General features: G+C 42.6%; 2 protein-coding genes across 2 annotated transcripts in view; both read right to left on the reverse strand.

The window, feature by feature from the left end:
* Positions 1-240: 240 nt before the first annotated feature.
* Positions 241-8,197, reverse strand: CFAP107 (cilia and flagella associated protein 107). Its single transcript, XM_084651435.1, has 4 exons — positions 7,687-8,197; positions 4,560-4,673; positions 3,333-3,510; positions 241-2,223 (listed from the first exon to the last, which is right to left on the reverse strand). The coding sequence occupies exons 1-4, from the start codon at positions 7,789-7,791 to the stop codon at positions 2,012-2,014; spliced, it is 609 nt and encodes a 202-aa protein (XP_084507561.1). The 5' UTR covers positions 7,792-8,197; the 3' UTR covers positions 241-2,011.
* A 966-nt stretch (positions 8,198-9,163) lies between these two features.
* The window catches only part of LOC311532981 (uncharacterized protein), a 37,585-nt gene continuing 28,528 nt past the window's right edge, over positions 9,164-18,220 (reverse strand). The window contains exons 9-12 of the mRNA XM_084652004.1: positions 15,320-15,598; positions 11,681-11,897; positions 11,187-11,250; positions 9,164-10,223 (exon numbers count right to left, since the gene is read on the reverse strand). Coding sequence (XP_084508130.1) covers positions 9,449-10,223; positions 11,187-11,250; positions 11,681-11,897; positions 15,320-15,598 — 1,335 coding nt within the window. The 3' untranslated portion in view covers positions 9,164-9,448. The remainder of the gene's footprint in view (positions 10,224-11,186; positions 11,251-11,680; positions 11,898-15,319; positions 15,599-18,220) is intronic.

An 18,220-nucleotide genomic window follows, 5' to 3' on the forward strand; every position in this document is an offset into this window, starting at 1 on the left:
AGAAGGAGTTGGATTCCAATCCTAGACCCTGATACTAATGTTGCAGCTGACCTTCCTTTTCTATGAGGGGCTGATCCGATATCCCTGAATTTTGAGGTTTCAAAATCTGGAGTAGGATTTTGCTGTATGGGCCTATCTCTAAGGAAAGGTAAAAATTAAATGCAGAAAAACATGCATGTGTGCGCGCACGCAAACACACAGACCCGCTTAAAAAAATTAGGTCAGTAAAATGAAACAGCCTTGTATTTGCTTGTTGATTGATTTAATAGTTATATCGCAATCTGTAACAGCCTGTCCCCTAATCTGAAATGAGCAGTAGTGAGAAATGGACACACTATATAAAACCATTACCATTGTGAAACCTGTCCTAAATAGAGATGCCTCACTTTATAACGACACCTGTCATGACCATGAAGTTGTTGATAGTGAAATTGCCATATATCTAATGACAAAAACCTGTTTAAATCAACAGCTTTTAAAGAGGTCTCCCCCTCCCGCTCTGGTTTTCTCCTTATTGTTAAGTTTGTTTTTGTAGGGTTGCCCATGAAAACTGAACTGGAGGCATTGATTTATTTCTGCTTTTAAAAAGTGACTGAATTTGTTTTTAAACAAACAAATGAAAAAACCCCACATGCACACAATTATATGAACTTTGTAAATCAATTTAGGGAAACAAACTTAGTTTGTGTATTCTGCCCAGTTTGAAGGCTCATCTAAACAGATACAGTTTTACTGCCACAAGTTTCTCCCTTTAGAAGTTATTATTGTACTTGAGTGCAAAATGCAAGTGAAGACTGAGACACAGATTCTGCACCCTTTATTCAAAATAACACCTTACTCGGCAATGGGTTGATTGGCATGACTTCCTGGTAGGGTTAGATTGTTCCAGCCTTACTCACACTGGCAAGCACTTACAGAAGTAGTTCCGTAGCTGTGAGTTCGGATGGGACAATCTGGCTTTGAGGGATCAGGTTGAATTCACAGTGTACAAAATGTAATCAAAACAGGCCTGACTAAGAGTTAGTCAAATCCCATTTATCCTGAAAGACTAAATGTTATTCACCCAAATCTTTTAACGCAACCACTAAGCACTTAGAATTTTTGGTAGGCATGAGTCAAACTCATTACAAATTGCAAACTAATTAAATCCCAGTCAAATACCCCAACTTCTTCCTAGCCTGAACAGAACTGTGTTGATTTCTTTGTTTTGATCTTTTTGCACTTACGTAATAGTACCTTCCAGGCTGATGATCTCAGAGCACTTCATAAACATTATTCACCCACCCCCACACGCACAGCCATGAAGTAGGCCAAGATCCTACGCCATTTTACAAATGCTCAGGTAAAACAAAAATATGCAAAACAGGCAGATGCCATGGAAGCAGCATATGGTTTACCTATTGCGCTCATGAACGAGCCTGTATTCACTCTAATATAAAAGTGGTCCCTGGCATAGATGACAGTCCTCATGTGTAACGTGTGTAAATATATAGGGTACTCTCCCTGTATATGGAATATATACCTTACTGCTTCTTTCCACAAGGGAGAGGCACAGAAGGGCCACACCCACCCCTAAATTGAATAAGGTCACTCACTTAGTAGAGGCAGTGAGTGATGGTGACTTTTGTCAGTACATAGGCAAAGCTGATGCACAAAGGTGAACTCAGAGCCATTCACAGCAGCACAGAAAGATCATGCAGATGTCTGATTCGAGCAAGGGAAACAAAGTCCACCCTGTGGAGTTGCCACAGGTCAAAGGCAGAGCTGGGAATGTAATCCAGTCACCCTACATTCCAGTGTTCTGCTCCAACCAGTAGACACCACTCCCTCTATACAGCCTAATTCCTATTTCTGCCAATAGCGCATGGACCAGAATCGTCTTAGTGTTTGGGCAACATGCTGTATTTAAATAGCAGTTATAGTATGGCAAGAAGCACGGTACAGTGTGGCGCCAATGGCTGCCGTGTCTCTGACCGGCTGCTCAGGAGCTTGCAGGCATTTTGGTGAGCCATTACATTCCAGACTTGCACGGAGGTTGTGGGGAAGACGCTACCCATCGCGGAGTGGACCGGTGGCCATTTGTGACCGGACGTCGGCGAACGGCAAAAGCAGAAACAGGTGGCATCTCATAAGAAACAGTGTAGACACTGTTCATCACTCCTGCCTCTTGGTGGGTCCATTTTTTCATTAGTTGCTCAAAAAGGCCATAGTTGGTGGGTGGTTCTGGAAAAAACAATGATGAAATGTCACAGTAATAGAAACAAATTCATGGCCACTAGGGTTTCCATAACTCAGGGCACATGGGGCTAATTCAGAACTTCATGACAACAGCGAGGACAGAATTCAGACCTTCTTCTTCCACAACCAGAAACCTTTACTCCTTGAGTGGAAGGAGAAGCACTGCTAGCTGTTGACAGTGAAGGAGCTATGACACACAGACGAGCAGTTCCGAGTCCATCCAGTCGAGCGCAATGGTATATAGGTACACCCTCTGGTGCATAGAAAAATTACTGGAATTACATTTAACATTTAAATCCATAGTTCACAATATTTCTGGGTAACTGAACCAATTTACTAGAATATGGGTAAAATTTTATAAAGCACCTGAATGACTTAGGAGCCAAAGTGACTTAGACACTTAACGATACTTAGGCTTCTAAGGCCCAAATCCTTAAAGGTATTTAGCCACCTAATTCCCATTCCTACATCAAAATGGGACTCACGTTCCCAAGTCATTTAGGGACTTTTGAAAATTTTGCCCTGAAACCACAAGTGTATTAGGCAGGTGCCCATTCAACCATAAGCACTTAAACTCAGAATGAAGCTTGGGGTACTTCAACCCACAAATTCAGATGTTCCTAACCGGCTCTAACCACTAGACAGGACATTAATGACTTTGTGCTTACGCAATGGGAAATGAACAGAGAGTCTTCCCTGTCTGTTCATAACACTTAGCACTCAGTCTGAGGCACTTTTAATCTTTAAAGAATTTTACAAACATAGGCCAAATTCTTCTAGCAGTTACACCAGTGTTATTTTCACTGGGAGTTGCACTGTTTTACATGGGAGAAAAGTTTGGTCCATTAACTAAACTTCACTACTCTCCTCTGTGGTGGATAAGTATTAATTATTATTATTTTATTTATATTTTACAGATGGGCAAGCTAAGGCACAGAGTGGGTAAGTGATTGGCCTAAGGGATACAGCAAGCCATTTGGAGATGAAAGGTTAGAATTTAGTGAGGCCTCTGACTCCTAAGGCTTGAATGCTGACCACTAGACCAGACTGCACCTCTGCCTGTGAGTGACTACCAGGATAACACTAAAAAGTACCGAAAATGGGGAAATCTGATTTCTCCGGGAGCCAGGCTAGCTTTTGTCCATTCCATCTACGGAGCGGAGGCAACACAGGATTATAGCCATGTCTGTTGTAATGATCATCGTATTGAGTTACTAAATTTCGGTTGTTCGGTTCTTCATGATGCATAAACAGATGCTGCTTTGGCAGGCCCTGTAAAGAGAGGTCCACGAAACCATATTGCTTGTATGGGCAGAGCATTTAAAAGGTGCTGGAGACTGTTAGGTCAGATTGCGCCCCAGGTGATCTGGCAAATATGGGTCAGAACCCAATCCCAACAGACCCCTGCTTTTGCACTTGCAAAACAGGTACATACATAGTTAGCAGCTTTGCACACACACACACATTCAGGCATTTGCAGGTGCAGTGGGGTATGCAATTGAAAAACTGATCCTCACGTGTTACCAAAGTATTTTGGGGCATGAACACACACATACATGTATCTGGAGGAAATAATCAAGGTGTCTGGGGATGGGGGCATTTTGAAGGAAGAGACATTGTAGGGGGTGGGGAGAACCCTAACATTCTGGAGGATCTGGGCCTCATTTAGTGCAACATCCTTTCCTGTTACATGGGGGTGCACTGGTGAGAAGAGGGCATAAGGAGCCTCTTCCATGTGCACATCTGTGATCCAGCAGTGCAGGATCCGCTCCAGGCACTCTGCTGGGGGATGCCCTCCCACAGGAAACGCGTCCTATTCCCCCTGCACACATGTTGGGGTTAACAACAGGAACTGCGGGGAGCTGCAAGAAGCATTGTGGGATTTGTATTCTCCCTCTTCTGCAAGCCGTCCTGCCCTGAAGCAGCATGCAGGATGGCTCTGGGGGCCCTAACTTGGCCACTATCACTCTGTACCTTCCCCTGGACACGCACACACACACACTTGGGCAGGATTTTAATCGTAAATTTAATACATGCCTGTTTTGAATGCTGACATTTACAATCTTAAATCTGAGGTCTTGTCTACATGGCCACTTAGTGCACAGCAAGCCAGCGTGTAAATCTACAGTCCTCTAGCCTGTGGTTTCAAACAGCAGCAGATCAAAGCATACTACCGAACTTTTAGCACATGGTAGCAGGGGCCATGTGACCATTCAGCTCACAGTAGGCTGGTGCACTGTAGATTCACACTCCAGCTTGTCGAGTACTAAACCTCTGTATAGTCAAGTCCTGAGGCCCCCTTTTTTTTTTTTTTAACTTACATCAAGTTTCTTCATAATTGTTCTCCTCACTGTTCGATCTGTTCTGTGGTCAGGGAAGCAAATAAAGTCAGTCCCATAGATGCTGTTGCTGGGTTTCCCAATGTCTTTTATAAACTAAAAGAGATCCAAAAGGAGACACTCGCTATGTAGCAATTATTCACACTGAAACAACTGCTCGTTGGGAGAGATTTTCAAAGGCCCAAAGTGCAGTTAGGTGTCTTTTCTACAGGGACCACTCACTGTCAGCCAACTCACTTTACTTACAGTACTATAGGTAAAAACCGGTTGTCACGAAGTGTGGGGAAGTCCGGGCCCTGCACCCCTCTTCTTGGGATTCACCGTGACTCTCAGCCAGCCAGTAAAACGGAAGGTTTATTGGACAATAGCAACACAGTCTAAAACAGAGCTTATGGGTACAACCAGGACCCCTCAGTCAAGTCCTTCTGGGGGGCAGGGAGCTTAGAACCCAGCCTTGGGGTTCCCTGTGTTCGACCACCCAGCCCAAAACTGAAACTCTCTCCAGCCCCTCCTCCTTTGGGCTTTGTCCCTTTCCCGGCCCAGGAGGTCACCTGATTCCTTTCTTCTCCAACCCTTTAGCTCTCACCTTGCAGGGGGGGAAGGGCCAGGCCATCAGTTGCCAGGAAACAGGGTGTCGGCCATTCTCTGTGTCAAGACCCCTGCACACACCTGCCCTCTAGGGCTCTGCAACGATCATACACCCTTATCCCACCACCTAGATACTTAAGAACTGCCTAGGGGAAACTGAGACACCCCCACAATATTCAGAGAAAACATTAAGAACAGTCCCGCTTCGTCACAACTGTGCTGCTTTATTCAACTATCTACAAACAGAGTGGGAGGAAACACACACTAGCTAAACAGGAAGGGAGGGATAGAACATGGCTCCGACCTGTAGTACTCTGGTAACCCATTTAATCCCTTAATGACCACTTTACTAGAGCGTCAAACTCCCACTGAGTTGTGTGACTCGCATGTGGCTTTGAAAATGTCTCCCTTTGCCCTTCTGAAGATCAATGGAACAACTGAATTAAAATGAACAGGTCTGGCAGATTTACCCAGGGGCTCTCATGACAAAGGATCCTAAAGCCCCGATGCTAATGACTTCCTGTCCACACTTGGGAGGCACTTCTTGCTTGCAGGGTCTTCTACCCTGAAGACCTTGGCTCAGATGTTGCAATCAACCAGTAAAAACAGTCATTGTAAAAATCCTGGGATGGTTCTTATGTGTGGACATTACAAGCTCACCAATGCCTTGGTGCCACACCTTTTCACCTAGTGCAGGCTTAGCTACTGGAAGGAAATGATCAACTTTCATTTTGATCCTCAGTACATCTACCACCCAGTGCAGGATTGTTCCCTACAGTATATCTTCTGGGATTTTGTCCAGTCTAGTTTTAAAAATCCCAAGTAGTGAGACCTCTTCCACTTCCCTGAGGAGATTATTTCATGGTTTAAAACATCTCACTTTCAGGAAGTGTTTCCTGATCTGCAACCTACATTTTCCCTTTTTCATTTCCTCCTATTTTATACCGCCAGGCAACACCCTAAATAATTCCTCTCCCTGTATAATGTCTATACCCATCAAAGATCTCTTCCCATTGTGATCCTGTCAGATCTCATAAGATAAGTGGTGTCCGGCTGAGTGAGACTTTGGCTGCAATTCCAGGAAATAGTGGGGGGCTGCCGGAAGGAGTTTGAGTGATTTTAAAAGGAGACAGTTCTCTCTGAATCAATACTGAGCCAGTATTAAGATCAGTGTGGTGTAATGGGTCGCTGTGCTGCTGGTCTTGTTGTTCTTTGCCTGACATGTAAAACCAACATCCAGAACAACTGTGGTCATTCCAGTCCCCCTGGCACTTTTTATAAAGAGATCAGGGTGCTACTTGGAGCAGTTTGTGGAGGGAGAAGAGTAATCAGGTCTTTGTTGAACAGTGTTGGTGTGTGCTATTAAACAGCTGCTGTGTTCCCACACTGAGGTGGCTGCAGTTTAGTGGTGGGTATATATTATTTTTATGTATGACAGTGGTGTGTAGGGACCCCAGCCAAGATTAGGATCCCATTTTTCTGTGCCCTCTACAAACAGGGTAAAGACAGTCCTTGTCTCACAGAGCTTACAATGTAGGCTATATCTCTATATACAATTTGTTCCATTTGTAAATTACTTTGAGATACTTTGATATAAAAAGTGTCACTTAAATATAAGATAATTTCTACAGACCATATGTGTGGAAAGAGGCTGACTAGGAAGAACATAAACAATTGCTAGTATCCCAAAGTAAAAGGATCTAAAGTTTAAAAAAAAAAAAAGGTCTTTGGCACTCAGTAAAACTTAAACATGTTTATTTAAAATAGGGCATTGCTTCACCCCCCAGGAAGAACACGTCTGATGTGTCATTATGAACTAAGCTGGTTTCCTGATCAAAGAAGAGAGATTGCAGGGGTTGGCTGCCTCGCTGTGAGAACAAAGCTGTGCTAAAGCAGAATTCAATAAAAATAACGAATGACCATTACAATGACCGCATTGCACTTGACAGATTTTAGTAGCTGGTTACAAAGTATACATGCTAGTACAGGGTTGTCTGCACCCACCACTGAAATACAGCTGCCCCTGACTGGGATGCCTTTCTACAGCACCCAATAACAGTGCAGGAGAAAGAGAGAAAGAATCTCCTATCCACCTGAAAGCACTGGGGAATCGGAGGTAGACAGAACTTAATTACACAACTGGAAGTGAACCGGAAAACTGGAGTGAACGTACCTGGTCTTGGGAGAAGTGCCATGGAATCTTTAATGGCCCAAAGTTGTCAAGACCATTGCTCTATGTGTTGTCTGTAAGAACCTCTCCATCTACACCACATCCCTGGGCATCCGTCATGCTTGGGCATTGCTTTAGTAGTGGCTCAGTGGGAAAAACTACCTCCTGACTAGAATGAATGGAAGCAGGCCAGTGAACTTTGTGGTCAAGGCACCCAGTGTTCTGCCTTTGTTCCTCTTTTGAAACGGGCCTGGATCCAAACTTCCCTAAAGTTTGGTGGTTGCTCATCTCCAGAGCATCAGGGCTGACCCTCTCCATTCCCATTCTCCTTTTTCTTTTATCCCTTCTTACCTTTTTCCTCTCTTCCAACCAGTTTCCAATGAGCACTTTCGCGGAGTACTTTGGTTTGATGTTCCAGCTGGGAGATTCCTTCACATCCCTCTGAGATGTAAGCATGCTTCTTAGACTCAGCAGCACCCTTTCCCATCCACTCCTGCAGAATCAATGGTTCCTCTGCCCTTCCCCTTCTGGGATGTGAATGGTGGTTCTGTGTTCATGCAGCAGAGATCAGGCAGAACAGAATCTATGCTTCCCTCTGCCTGTGTGCAGGGCGAGATGGTTAATGTGTGGAACTCCCCTGCCTTGGAATTGCCATTGTTTGCTGCCTCCATGGTGATCGTCAATGGATGCAAACACTCTCTAGGCAACAGCAGATCCTACTGCTAAGAGAGAGAGGCTCCTGCCGCATTGAAGATAAATGGATTTTTGTTTCTGACTTCAATTGGAGCAGGACTGGATCTTTACACTCCGCATAAGGTAATTTAAAAAAAAAGTAGTCCAACAGTGCTGTACATTACAAAGACGGAGTAGGAAGGACATATTTACTGGACATAATTACTGGAATTGAAATTTGGACAGAGCAATGGGACTAGCTTTAAGGAACACTTGTAGAATTTAGTAGGGATACAGCCAATAGGATTACAACAGAAATTAATCAGGTGTTTGTAGAAATTACTCTAGAAACCCCCCCTCCCCAAAAAATCAAAAATATTATCCTTTCTACAGAGTTTTTGTAACCATCTTATAAAATTCAATAGCAGGGATATAATTAACTAGATTTGATAGGATGGTTCCTAAAAAGGTTGTGATTTCCTACTAGATTCTATAGAACTTTTCCATAAGGAGGAACATCTTTTACTCATGGAAGTGAAAGAGAAAACAGTGCAGGCAAAGCATCAAGTATGTTTCACTATAAGAGAAGATTTTAGTTCCCTAATAGAACATGAGATTAAACTGATACAACACTGTATCTTATTGAAAAGTGGTGGAGTATTGTTAAATGGAAGAGCAGAAACATCTCTGATGTTTCTGTAGAGGGATGTAGCAAGGATGTTTACTTCATGGCACCATGACTTTGGTGGGCTCATTAGACGGACAACAATGATCTTTTTTCAGGTTTCATTCTATTTACAGGTGTGGCATACTAGGCAAAATAAAAAGAGGTATTCACAAAATGTTTGGCTAATCTTTGTGTAATGCAATATAAGTAATATTCTGGACTGAGATGAAAAATATTCCATGATCCATAATGAACCCTTAAATTTGCAGAAGACGAAAGACCAAGGGTTTCACTACTGCAACTGGATGTAAGTTGGATGCTGGTACCGCTCTCCAAAAGTACTGCAGTGCACGGACTTTACATCATAATGTTGTGATGTAGGTGGTGTGTACTTTTACTTACACACACGCAGACACACACACACCATCTCTCTCCATGGAAGGATTAACAGTCAGGCCTTCATTGAATCAAATGTGCCAAACCAGAAAATCAATTACAAATAGTATTCTTTAATCTTTACTGATATTTATAAAGACAATAGCTTGCAGCATGATGCAAAGAAATCATTTCAAATATGTAGGTGTGTAATCAACATTCCAACCAGTAACAGAAGGGACTTCACACAAGCTCGTGAACTTCATCACCAATGGAAACCATGTCATGGCAGCCCATCATGTGATAGAAGATACTGTTCCTATAGGTCTCTTCTCAGATGTTGGGGCATATATGAAGACCAGAGGAAATATACGACCCAATCTTTGAGAAGATTGTTTTTTATAAGCTTCTGAGAAAGTTTACAATGTTGTCCAGTCCCTTTTTTCCAGCTGGAAATGACAACCTGCCATTATCAAACAGGCTTATGATTCCATGGAATCCATTGTCAATGTGGTACCAGGTCACTGGCACACCACTGTCCTCTAATCGCTTCTTGTATAACAGGGCATCATCCCTAAGCACGTCATACTCACAGGTCAAGATGAATGACTCAGGGAGCTGGCGAACAACAGCATCTTCAGCGAGAAGTGGGGAAAAAGCTGGCTCACAAAATTTTTTAAGTGCCTCATAAACTTCATTTGAGCATTCGATGGGCACCCTTGGTTTGTATCCTCTGACCTTAAATTCCTTAAGGATATTGTCTGCACTTAGCCATTTTCTAAACTTCAATTTTACGTCTACAGGCATATGGGAACCCTCCAGGACATCTTCCAAAAATGATGCATCCCCCTTGAGGTACTGCAGAACATAAAAAGCCATGCGTTCCCTGAACAAGATGGGGACTCCACAGTTTTGCTGATATGATGGCAAATCGAAGTCTATTGCCTGGAGGCATGGATAGATCAAAATCTGAGCATGCACCTTTGGAAGGTCTGGTCTACTCACTAGTGTTTGGCAAACAGCAGCAGCAAGATTGCCCCCAGCACTGTCCCCACTAATGATAATACGGGCAGGATCCACTCCATAGTCTTCTGCAGTCTTCATAAAGCGGGTGGTAGCAGTGAGACAGTCCTCATACTGTGCTGGGTACGTGTGCTCTGGTGCCAGACGATACCTATTATATCAAAGAATTGGTGATTTATAAAAATGGAAAAAAATCATTATTTGTTGGAAGTTTATTTGCTACAAACTCCTCCACTTTCAGCCCTCCTGTTATTTTGCAGCCATGGACATCAATATTACCTCATAAACGTGCACCCGCTCTCCAAACGATCATTCCTATATTTGCAGATCACAGATAAATTATAACTAGCAGGGCCAAATGCTGAGGATTGTCTTCCGGTTAAGGCATTAGAATGAAACTCAGGAGAGCTGTGCCACAGACTCCCTGAGGGACCTTGGCTTAGTCATTTAATCTCTTTTTTTATCCTCTGTTTCCCATCCGTACAATGGGGATTAATAATACTTGTTTTGTCCGTGTTATCTATTTAGATTGTGAGATCTTTGGGTTAGGGACAGTCTCTTGCTGTGTTTATATTGTGATCAGCATCATGTGACCCCAGTTTTGGTTGATGCCTATAATCCTAATACCTAGCTCTTATAAGTGCTACTGTTCTCCAACAACATTTTTACTCTTGGTGCTATGGACATACAAATATTTCTTATTTCTTATTGAGGGCAAAATTCCCCATTTACCTCAGGGCCTCAATGGGAGTCTGCGGACTAAGATGAAGATTTGGCTCAATATCTGACAGCTTTATGTTAATTGCTGGGTGCAAGACAGATTTGTTTTTTATTAAAATGATCTGATAACTTCTTTCCAGTGTTTCTCCCCCAGCAGATGACAAAATGTGCTCATATACAACAATCTTATTCTGGGTCTGTTCTGTCTAGCTCAGCACAAAAGCAGCGAAAAGCGGCAAAATCATAGTCAACTTGCGCATCTTGCCGAGCCACCTGGATTCTTGAAAATATAGTCCTCCGAGAAGGGAGGCACTCTAGAAGCAGTGCAGCTGATGGCTATCAAAATGCAGAGCAATTAGTTCCTATAGAATAGAAGTGGACCAGGCTGACTTACTCAACAGACATGACCACCGATTCACTTTCTCTGGCGATATAGCGGCACACAGTTTCATAGGCATCTGGAAAACAAATGTTTTCACTGGTGTTTGGCTTGCGCTCTAAGGAGTAGCAATTCTATACCCTGTTAGCTCTGTGACGCATTTAAGAAAAATGACAATTCTCTCCTTTCCCCCATCTAATCCCTGCTCTTCCCCACCCTGTACACACCACCCCAGCTTCATTTCTCACTGTCCCCTTTGCTCATCATGGTATCGCACCTGTTTCCAAGCTGCCCCACTCTCTGGAACAGACATGTAATGTTCAACAAGTCCTCTCTTCTTGCAGCCAACACCTACCTGACAGAGTATGTGTGTATTTGTTGGTGAAGAGTCAAATCTCAAATGTTCTCCCAAATCTCAGGCCCAAACCAACTTCCCTTTGATGTTTGTAAAAATAGGGTGACTTTTTATCTTTAATTATCCATCATATTTTTTCTGTTAAATATCTTACTAATGCTTCCAAACATCCAGCCTCCTCCATGGAAGTAGAGGACTCCTCTCCTTCGGCCAGCAGAAGGCACTCTAGGCTGGTAAATCCTCACTGGCACCTTCCCAAACTGCAGGTCCTTCATGAAGAGCTTTGGGTCCTCCCCTAATTTCTTTCCCCGTCGCATATAGCGGGTGAAGCCAAGTTGACTGCACAGACCCAGCTTCTCCAAAATCTTCCCCTGTTTAGAGTGAAAGAGACCAGGGATTAGCATAAAGAAACTCCATTCTCCTCAATAGGCATAAGCTGTGCTCTCTTTGGAGAAACTAAGGCAGGATCAAAAGTCTGGAGCTCATACAGAAAAAAAACAACGAATACAGAGTTCCAGGCACGAGCACAATCCGAATAAATAAACTAATAATAACAGCAGCAGCACACAGAGAAATGAAGCACAGACAATGTCTATGCAGCCGTCTTCACACACTGTGTTATCATTGGTCCTCTGCCCTTTATTGGAGAGTTTGGTCTCCATAGGTTATTCAGTCCTTAATTCTTCTGCTAAGAGTTCCACCTAGGGTGCAGACAGGTAACAACTGTAGTGGTGGTTTTCTTGATATGGACGCTCATCCACAAGGACTGAGAGAAGAGGTCATCAACCAGATTTCAGGCTACAATGATTTTTCATGATACCAGCAATTAGAAGCAAAGGATTCTACCATGTACCCCATTACCAATCACCTGGTCCACCCTTAAAAAAAAAAAGCAGGGTGAAAACCAAACTGGTCTACAGAGTAGTTTGACATCCAGATAGTAGATAAAAAATAAGGAATGGATTCTAGTCTCTGTAACCAGTGTAGGAAATTAATCTTCCCAATGTAACAACCCTCACTGCACACTCACTCACTTCTTACAGGCTGTAAAAGAGATGGTCTATCCCCTATCCAAATCTATAGCCATGCTGAAATCACTTTAGAAATCTGACACAACTGACTGGCCATACTGATCTGCACGCCACACATTGACTAGATATTACTGACAGACATCTGTCTGGCTTTTTCCTCCCTGTGGTTCAGTTTCTATTTGATAACAGCAATAAAGTAACGCTCAGTTACTGTGACAGACTGTACCCCGATGTTCACCACTTTTATAAGACCATGATATATTTTGTACAAAATATGCCTCGTGGGGTATCATTTGAAAACTCATAATCTGCTGAACCTTATTGTCCTGGTAAAATATGTGAATCAACATTGTATGAAAAGTTAAGATTCTATTTTATAACATTGCTGTAACATGCTCCAAGTTTAGAACAGCAGGCACAAACCAGTTCTTCAGAAACAAAAGACAAACCAACATCTGGTATCAACAAAATCAAGTGGAATATCAGCTGGCTAAGCAGCCATTCTTTGGCAGGAAGAAGGGTGTGTGTGAGAATTTTACATATTGACAATGGAACAACTGCGGGTTCCTGTGTAAACAGACTGGGTGTCACCTGAACCCCAGCTGGAGATAATCCTCAAAGAGGGGAGAATGGCATAAGAAGAGAAAACACACACAACACAGATTACCTCTCCTCCATTTCTCTCTGCTCACGGCAGTAACAATGCCTGAAGAAACACTGAAGTGGGGGAGGAGTCCTTGTCTGGAGGCTTCCAGCCAGTAAAGACTACAGAGCATACGTTGAGAAAAACCTTTTCTTTGACTCCATTTAGCTTACTAACTTAGGTATTAGTTTGTGGCTTATCTTTTTATTTTCTTTGTAATCTATTCTGACTTGTATGTGTCATTACTAGTAATTACTTAAAATCTATCTTTCTGTAGTTAATAAACTTGTTTTATTGTTTTAGCTAAAGCAGTGTGGTGGGACTGAAGTGTTTGGGAACCTCCACTTGAGATAACAGGACTGGTGCATATAATTTTCCATTGATGAAATGACTGGACTTTCTATGAGCTTGTATTGTCCGGGAGGAGGGGGAGCTTGGCAATGAAAGATGCACATTTCTGGGGGACAAGGCTGGGGCTGAGGATTTGCTGATGTCACCTCAAAATACAAGCGAGGCTTTAAGAGGAACTAAGATGAGGGGAGAGTGGTGGTTTGGTGAATGTTTGGAAAGGGCATTACTGGCATCAAAGAGACCTGGAGATGTGTGGGTGAGAAGCAGATAAAGTAGGTGTCCAATTTTGGATGCCAGGTTGTGGATAAATAGCAAAAAGTCCAGAGAGAGCAATAAAAATAATGTTAGGTTTAGAAACTCTGACCTATGAGGAAAGGTTTAAAAAAGGGGGCATATTTAATCTTGAGAAAAGACTGAAGGAGGGCCTGATACCAGTCTTCAGATATGTTAAGGGCTGTTATAAAGAGGATGGTGATCAATTATTCTCCAAATCTACTAAATAAAAAATTTTAAAAAAAAGCATTGTGGGTTGCCCCAAAACAAAAAAGTTTTGTTTTTTTAAAAAATTGTCTGTTTTGGGTCCAACAAAATATTTTGTTGCAGTGTTGAGTTTTCTTTAATCCTGTTATCAAAAAAGACAAATTTCGGCAAATTTTGATGCAAAAGTCATTTTGAAATGAAAATATCAAGACAGTTTGTTTTGAAAATGTTGAAATGTAGCATTTTGACTTTTTCAGTTTAATTTATTTGGCCAAAACTATTCTGCAAATTTGTCACAGATTCGTGAATGTGATTCAAAACTGCATTATTCAGCAAATAACATTCATCTGAAAAATTTTGACTAGCTCTAGTTATGGGTAGAGTGATGGTATGAATGAAAAAATTAAAAGAGATCAGACAGGAGATGTATTGATGGAAATAATTGAAAGCAAGGAAAAAACGCCTTGAATTTGCTACATAAAGGGATGAGGAATTAGTAGATCCCTAATCCCTCATGTCCCCTCTCCACACAACTGGCCAGCTAATAGAGGGGGCAGAGCCATGGCTCTGGTTCCTGCCTGTCCCCTTCAGTGTGTCAAATGCCCTTGGGAGAATAGCGCTGGAAGTGACCCTGCACTCCCCAGAGTGCTGGGGGTGCAATTCTGCCTGGCCCTGCGGCAGGCTCTGCATGTGGTCTGGAGCAAGGAAAGGGTCCTCACCATGTAGTGTTGCCAAATGTCGCGATTTTTCTCACGACTCTCACAACACACGGTGTTTTGCTCAGAGCCCCTGCTCCCGAGATTCTGTGATTTCATGAGAATCTCAGCCTCTATTCAAAAACAAAGTTCCTAGCCCTCGTGGTTGCAGAGAGAATTGTAAACATGACCCAAGTGCAGCCTAAAGGCTCTGGGACCCGGGGGATGGAACAAAAGCAGCCCATCATTTATCGTCTTTTTTAAAAAAAAAAGAAAAAACTCATGATTTTTAGGGCCTGATTCATGATTTTTGAGTCTTTTGGGGCTGGCAACACTGCACCCCACGAGGTGGTACCACCTTACGAGCCAAGCAGAATCTGACTGTACACGCGCTACAAAGGTAAAGAGTCTGACAGAGACTTAGAGAAACTGCTTCCTAAGTACAGCCGAAAAGCATAAAAGTAGCATCTTTCTTTCACCGCAAGTAAAGGCATCTGGCAGGGTTCCTATTCCCGGCATTTGCATTATGCTTAGAGTGACATTTACAGGCTCACCTAAGCACCCCACCTTAGTGTCAGACAAGGTAAACTCACCAGAACCGCTGTGCCAATCAAAATACTGTGAACGATTCGGAGCTTTACAGGTTGGTCCACTCCAAGAGGGATTTCTGAGTTGGAGAAATCAAAATAAATTGTCCCCACAACTAACAATATGAAAGCAGCAATGAAAACTGCCAATATTAACACCAGCAGCGCATAAGCAAACTCCATTTCATGTAGTGAGGCCGACGACGCCAGGAATCTGACTTTCACTTGACTCCTCCGTTCTCTTTGATTTGTTATTTCCTGTTTCTGGAGCGCCTCTGCATGTAATCAGGCTGCACTAGGACGAATTTTTCCCCTTCTCAGCTACAGGTCGTGCAAAGGACTCTCGGTTAGTGAGCAAATGCTGCAGAGTCATCAAGGTCTGGAACTGTAATAAGTCAGTGAGCCTGACAGCTGTGCATATGCCAGCAGCTCTGCCAATGAGGTGTTAGTCACTCCAAAACACTGTATAACTGCCAGCTATTCATACACTGAGACTGCATTTGATCTTGCATTGACAGTGGGAAGGAGAAAGGGTGTGGACCGTGGTAATCTATGTCTATAGTTGAGTCTCATGTCTCCATGATGGGATATGAGACTGTTCGTAGGTGATATTTATCTAGGACTGCGTAAAGATCCTGAAGTTCAAGTTTGTGATATGCAGATACATTTACCAGCAGAGAGAGAAAAGGCTGTACTGTACATTGCTTGTGATCTGCATCCATAATTTATTCATCTCAAAGTGCATTGGGATTATGCCATTATTTTTTTTCACAATGGGGCCTTTAGAAAGGCATTAGCTAAACAACAAGCCACTGTTACCAAAAAAAGAGCGAAGGCAATCCCATTTTAAAGTTTGAGTTCAGATAAGCATCCCAAATTTTAGACATGCGGCAGATAATAGGAACTCTGAACATTTTGGAGGTGCTTATACCATGCCCGTATCTGCGGTCCCTCGCAGCCATGCAATCCAGTGTTCCCAGCTTTCATGATTTTTACCACAAGCATCTCATTATTGGGATTGGGGGGAGTTCTTAAAGGCCCCGCTGTGGGAATGAAGGAATAACATCAGTATCTCAACTTCCATTTTAAAAAAAAGTAAATTTCTAACCCTTGTAGTTGCAGAGAGAAACTTGAAAATGTGACCCAAGTGTCCCCCAAGGGCTCAGAAACCAGAAAGCAAAGGAAATGTACCTGACATTTCTTTTTGTAACATTTCATGATTTGTAATGACTTTTTGAAGGCCTGATTCATCATTTTTGGCATGGGGTTGGCCACTCTGCTTATCCCTGCACTTTCCCCAAATATTCACCAGGAAGGATAATCTTGCCACAAGTAATAAGATGTTTGTTGGAAACGGGGTGCAATCAGATGCAAAGATGAGGGAGCAGTCTGTTTGATTCCCCACTCAGAGCCCAAAACACAGAGCTGTTGAAAGGAACCCACATGAATTCCAAAGGCTATTGCATTGTTTTACATTACTGGTGTTTGGAAATTGGTTGCGAAGGGCCAGCAATCGTAGTTTATATTTTCTAATGTCATGTGGTTAATCTGTTAACGTACTACAACCCCTTTGCACTGGATGAAGTAGGGGCAGTATAAGGCCCTCTCGGTGGGAAACCTTGGTTCAATTCCCCATTATGCCTGATGATGGAGAAAGAATTTGAACAAGAACCTCTCCCGTCTCCGGTGAGTGCTCTGGGATATTCTAAGGGTTGGATCCAGTGGTTAGGATTCTCACTTGGGAGGTCAGAGACTACCATTCAAATCCCTTCTTCCCCAACAGGTAGAGGAGATAATTGAACTAGGATCTCCCATATCCCAGGAGAGCATCATAATAATGGTAACTTTTCAGATTTAGACCCTGATTTTGCAAGTTCCCACTGAAGTCAAGGGGGCCTTGTGCATAGAACAACTTGCGCCATCGAGGCCTTAGAAGTTTTCAGCTCACAGACCTTCTTCTTTCCTTTTGTTCATATGCTTTCATAATGTTATGAAGTTACTACAAATAATGATCTTCTACATGGCACCACTTACTAGTTCCTATGGAAATGTTATCATAGCCAGCGTTCCATACAGACAAAAATATTTTTGATCAAATCAGTCTTTTTTTTTTTTTAACTGCAAAATATTCCGCTTTATTTAACATGCTCACAGTGCAAACACATTTGATTACAAGGTAATTTACTTGCTTTAGTAAAACATTGTCACAGACAATGCTGTAATTTTGGCTTCAGTATATTAAATCTAGTATTAATTTACTGAGCCATAATAGACTGATGTAAGTAACACAAAGCCACACTATTTACAAACTTATTTCAGGCACACAGAAAAGCTCCCTGACATTTTAAGGTAGAAGTGGATACCAAAAAAAGTTCCAGTTTAAGAGTCTAATTAGGCCTTCAACCAGAACCAAGGTAGGGAAGAGAAAAGGGTGCATAGCAGAAGGAATAAGTGAAACGTTCTGAACTTCCAGAGAGAAAATCCTTTATTCAGCAATCATTGAATACTGTATCACAGCACATATAACTGCAATGGTTATAAGAGAGAGAAAGAAAAGCAGCCACCTTCCCTAAAAGAACCTCTCTTAGTGACTGATTCATGCCTGCTGAGAGATGCAACACTGGCGGCTTACTGTCTTACAGGAATTATTGCTCTTTTTTGATGCAAGAGGCTAGGCAAAGTAGCCCTTGGGATGTTCCAGCGAGGAGCAGAAACTGATGATGGAGTCTGGTATTTTATTTAATGCCATCTTGTGTATTTACAAGGAATGCACAAAGGCTTGCTTCTGCAAATGCAGGGGGAACCGAAATCAAAATGAGTGCTTTCTTTTCAGCCCGCACCCTGACCCAGGCTCTCTCTCTAGGGTCTGGGCCACGCTGTGCTTACAGGCTTCTACTCAGATTTTTT

Source organism: Lepidochelys olivacea, assembly GCF_965140295.1.
Source record: "Lepidochelys olivacea isolate rLepOli2 genome assembly, chromosome: 18".
In the NCBI taxonomy this organism is placed as follows: domain Eukaryota; kingdom Metazoa; phylum Chordata; order Testudines; family Cheloniidae; genus Lepidochelys; species Lepidochelys olivacea.

Bases quoted from the DNA above. Each gene is read 5' to 3' on its own strand.
- CFAP107 (XM_084651435.1), bottom strand. From the start codon at position 7,791: ATGCTTACATCTCAGAGGGATGTGAAGGAATCTCCCAGCTGGAACATC. The intron at 4,674-7,686 runs GTAAGAAGGGAT...GATCTCTTTTAG, and splicing joins GGTTGGAAGAGAGGAAAAAG to TTTATAAAAGACATTGGGAA. The intron at 2,224-3,332 runs GTACTTTTTAGT...TGTTTTTTCCAG, and splicing joins ATCAGATTTCCCCATTTTCG to AACCACCCACCAACTATGGC.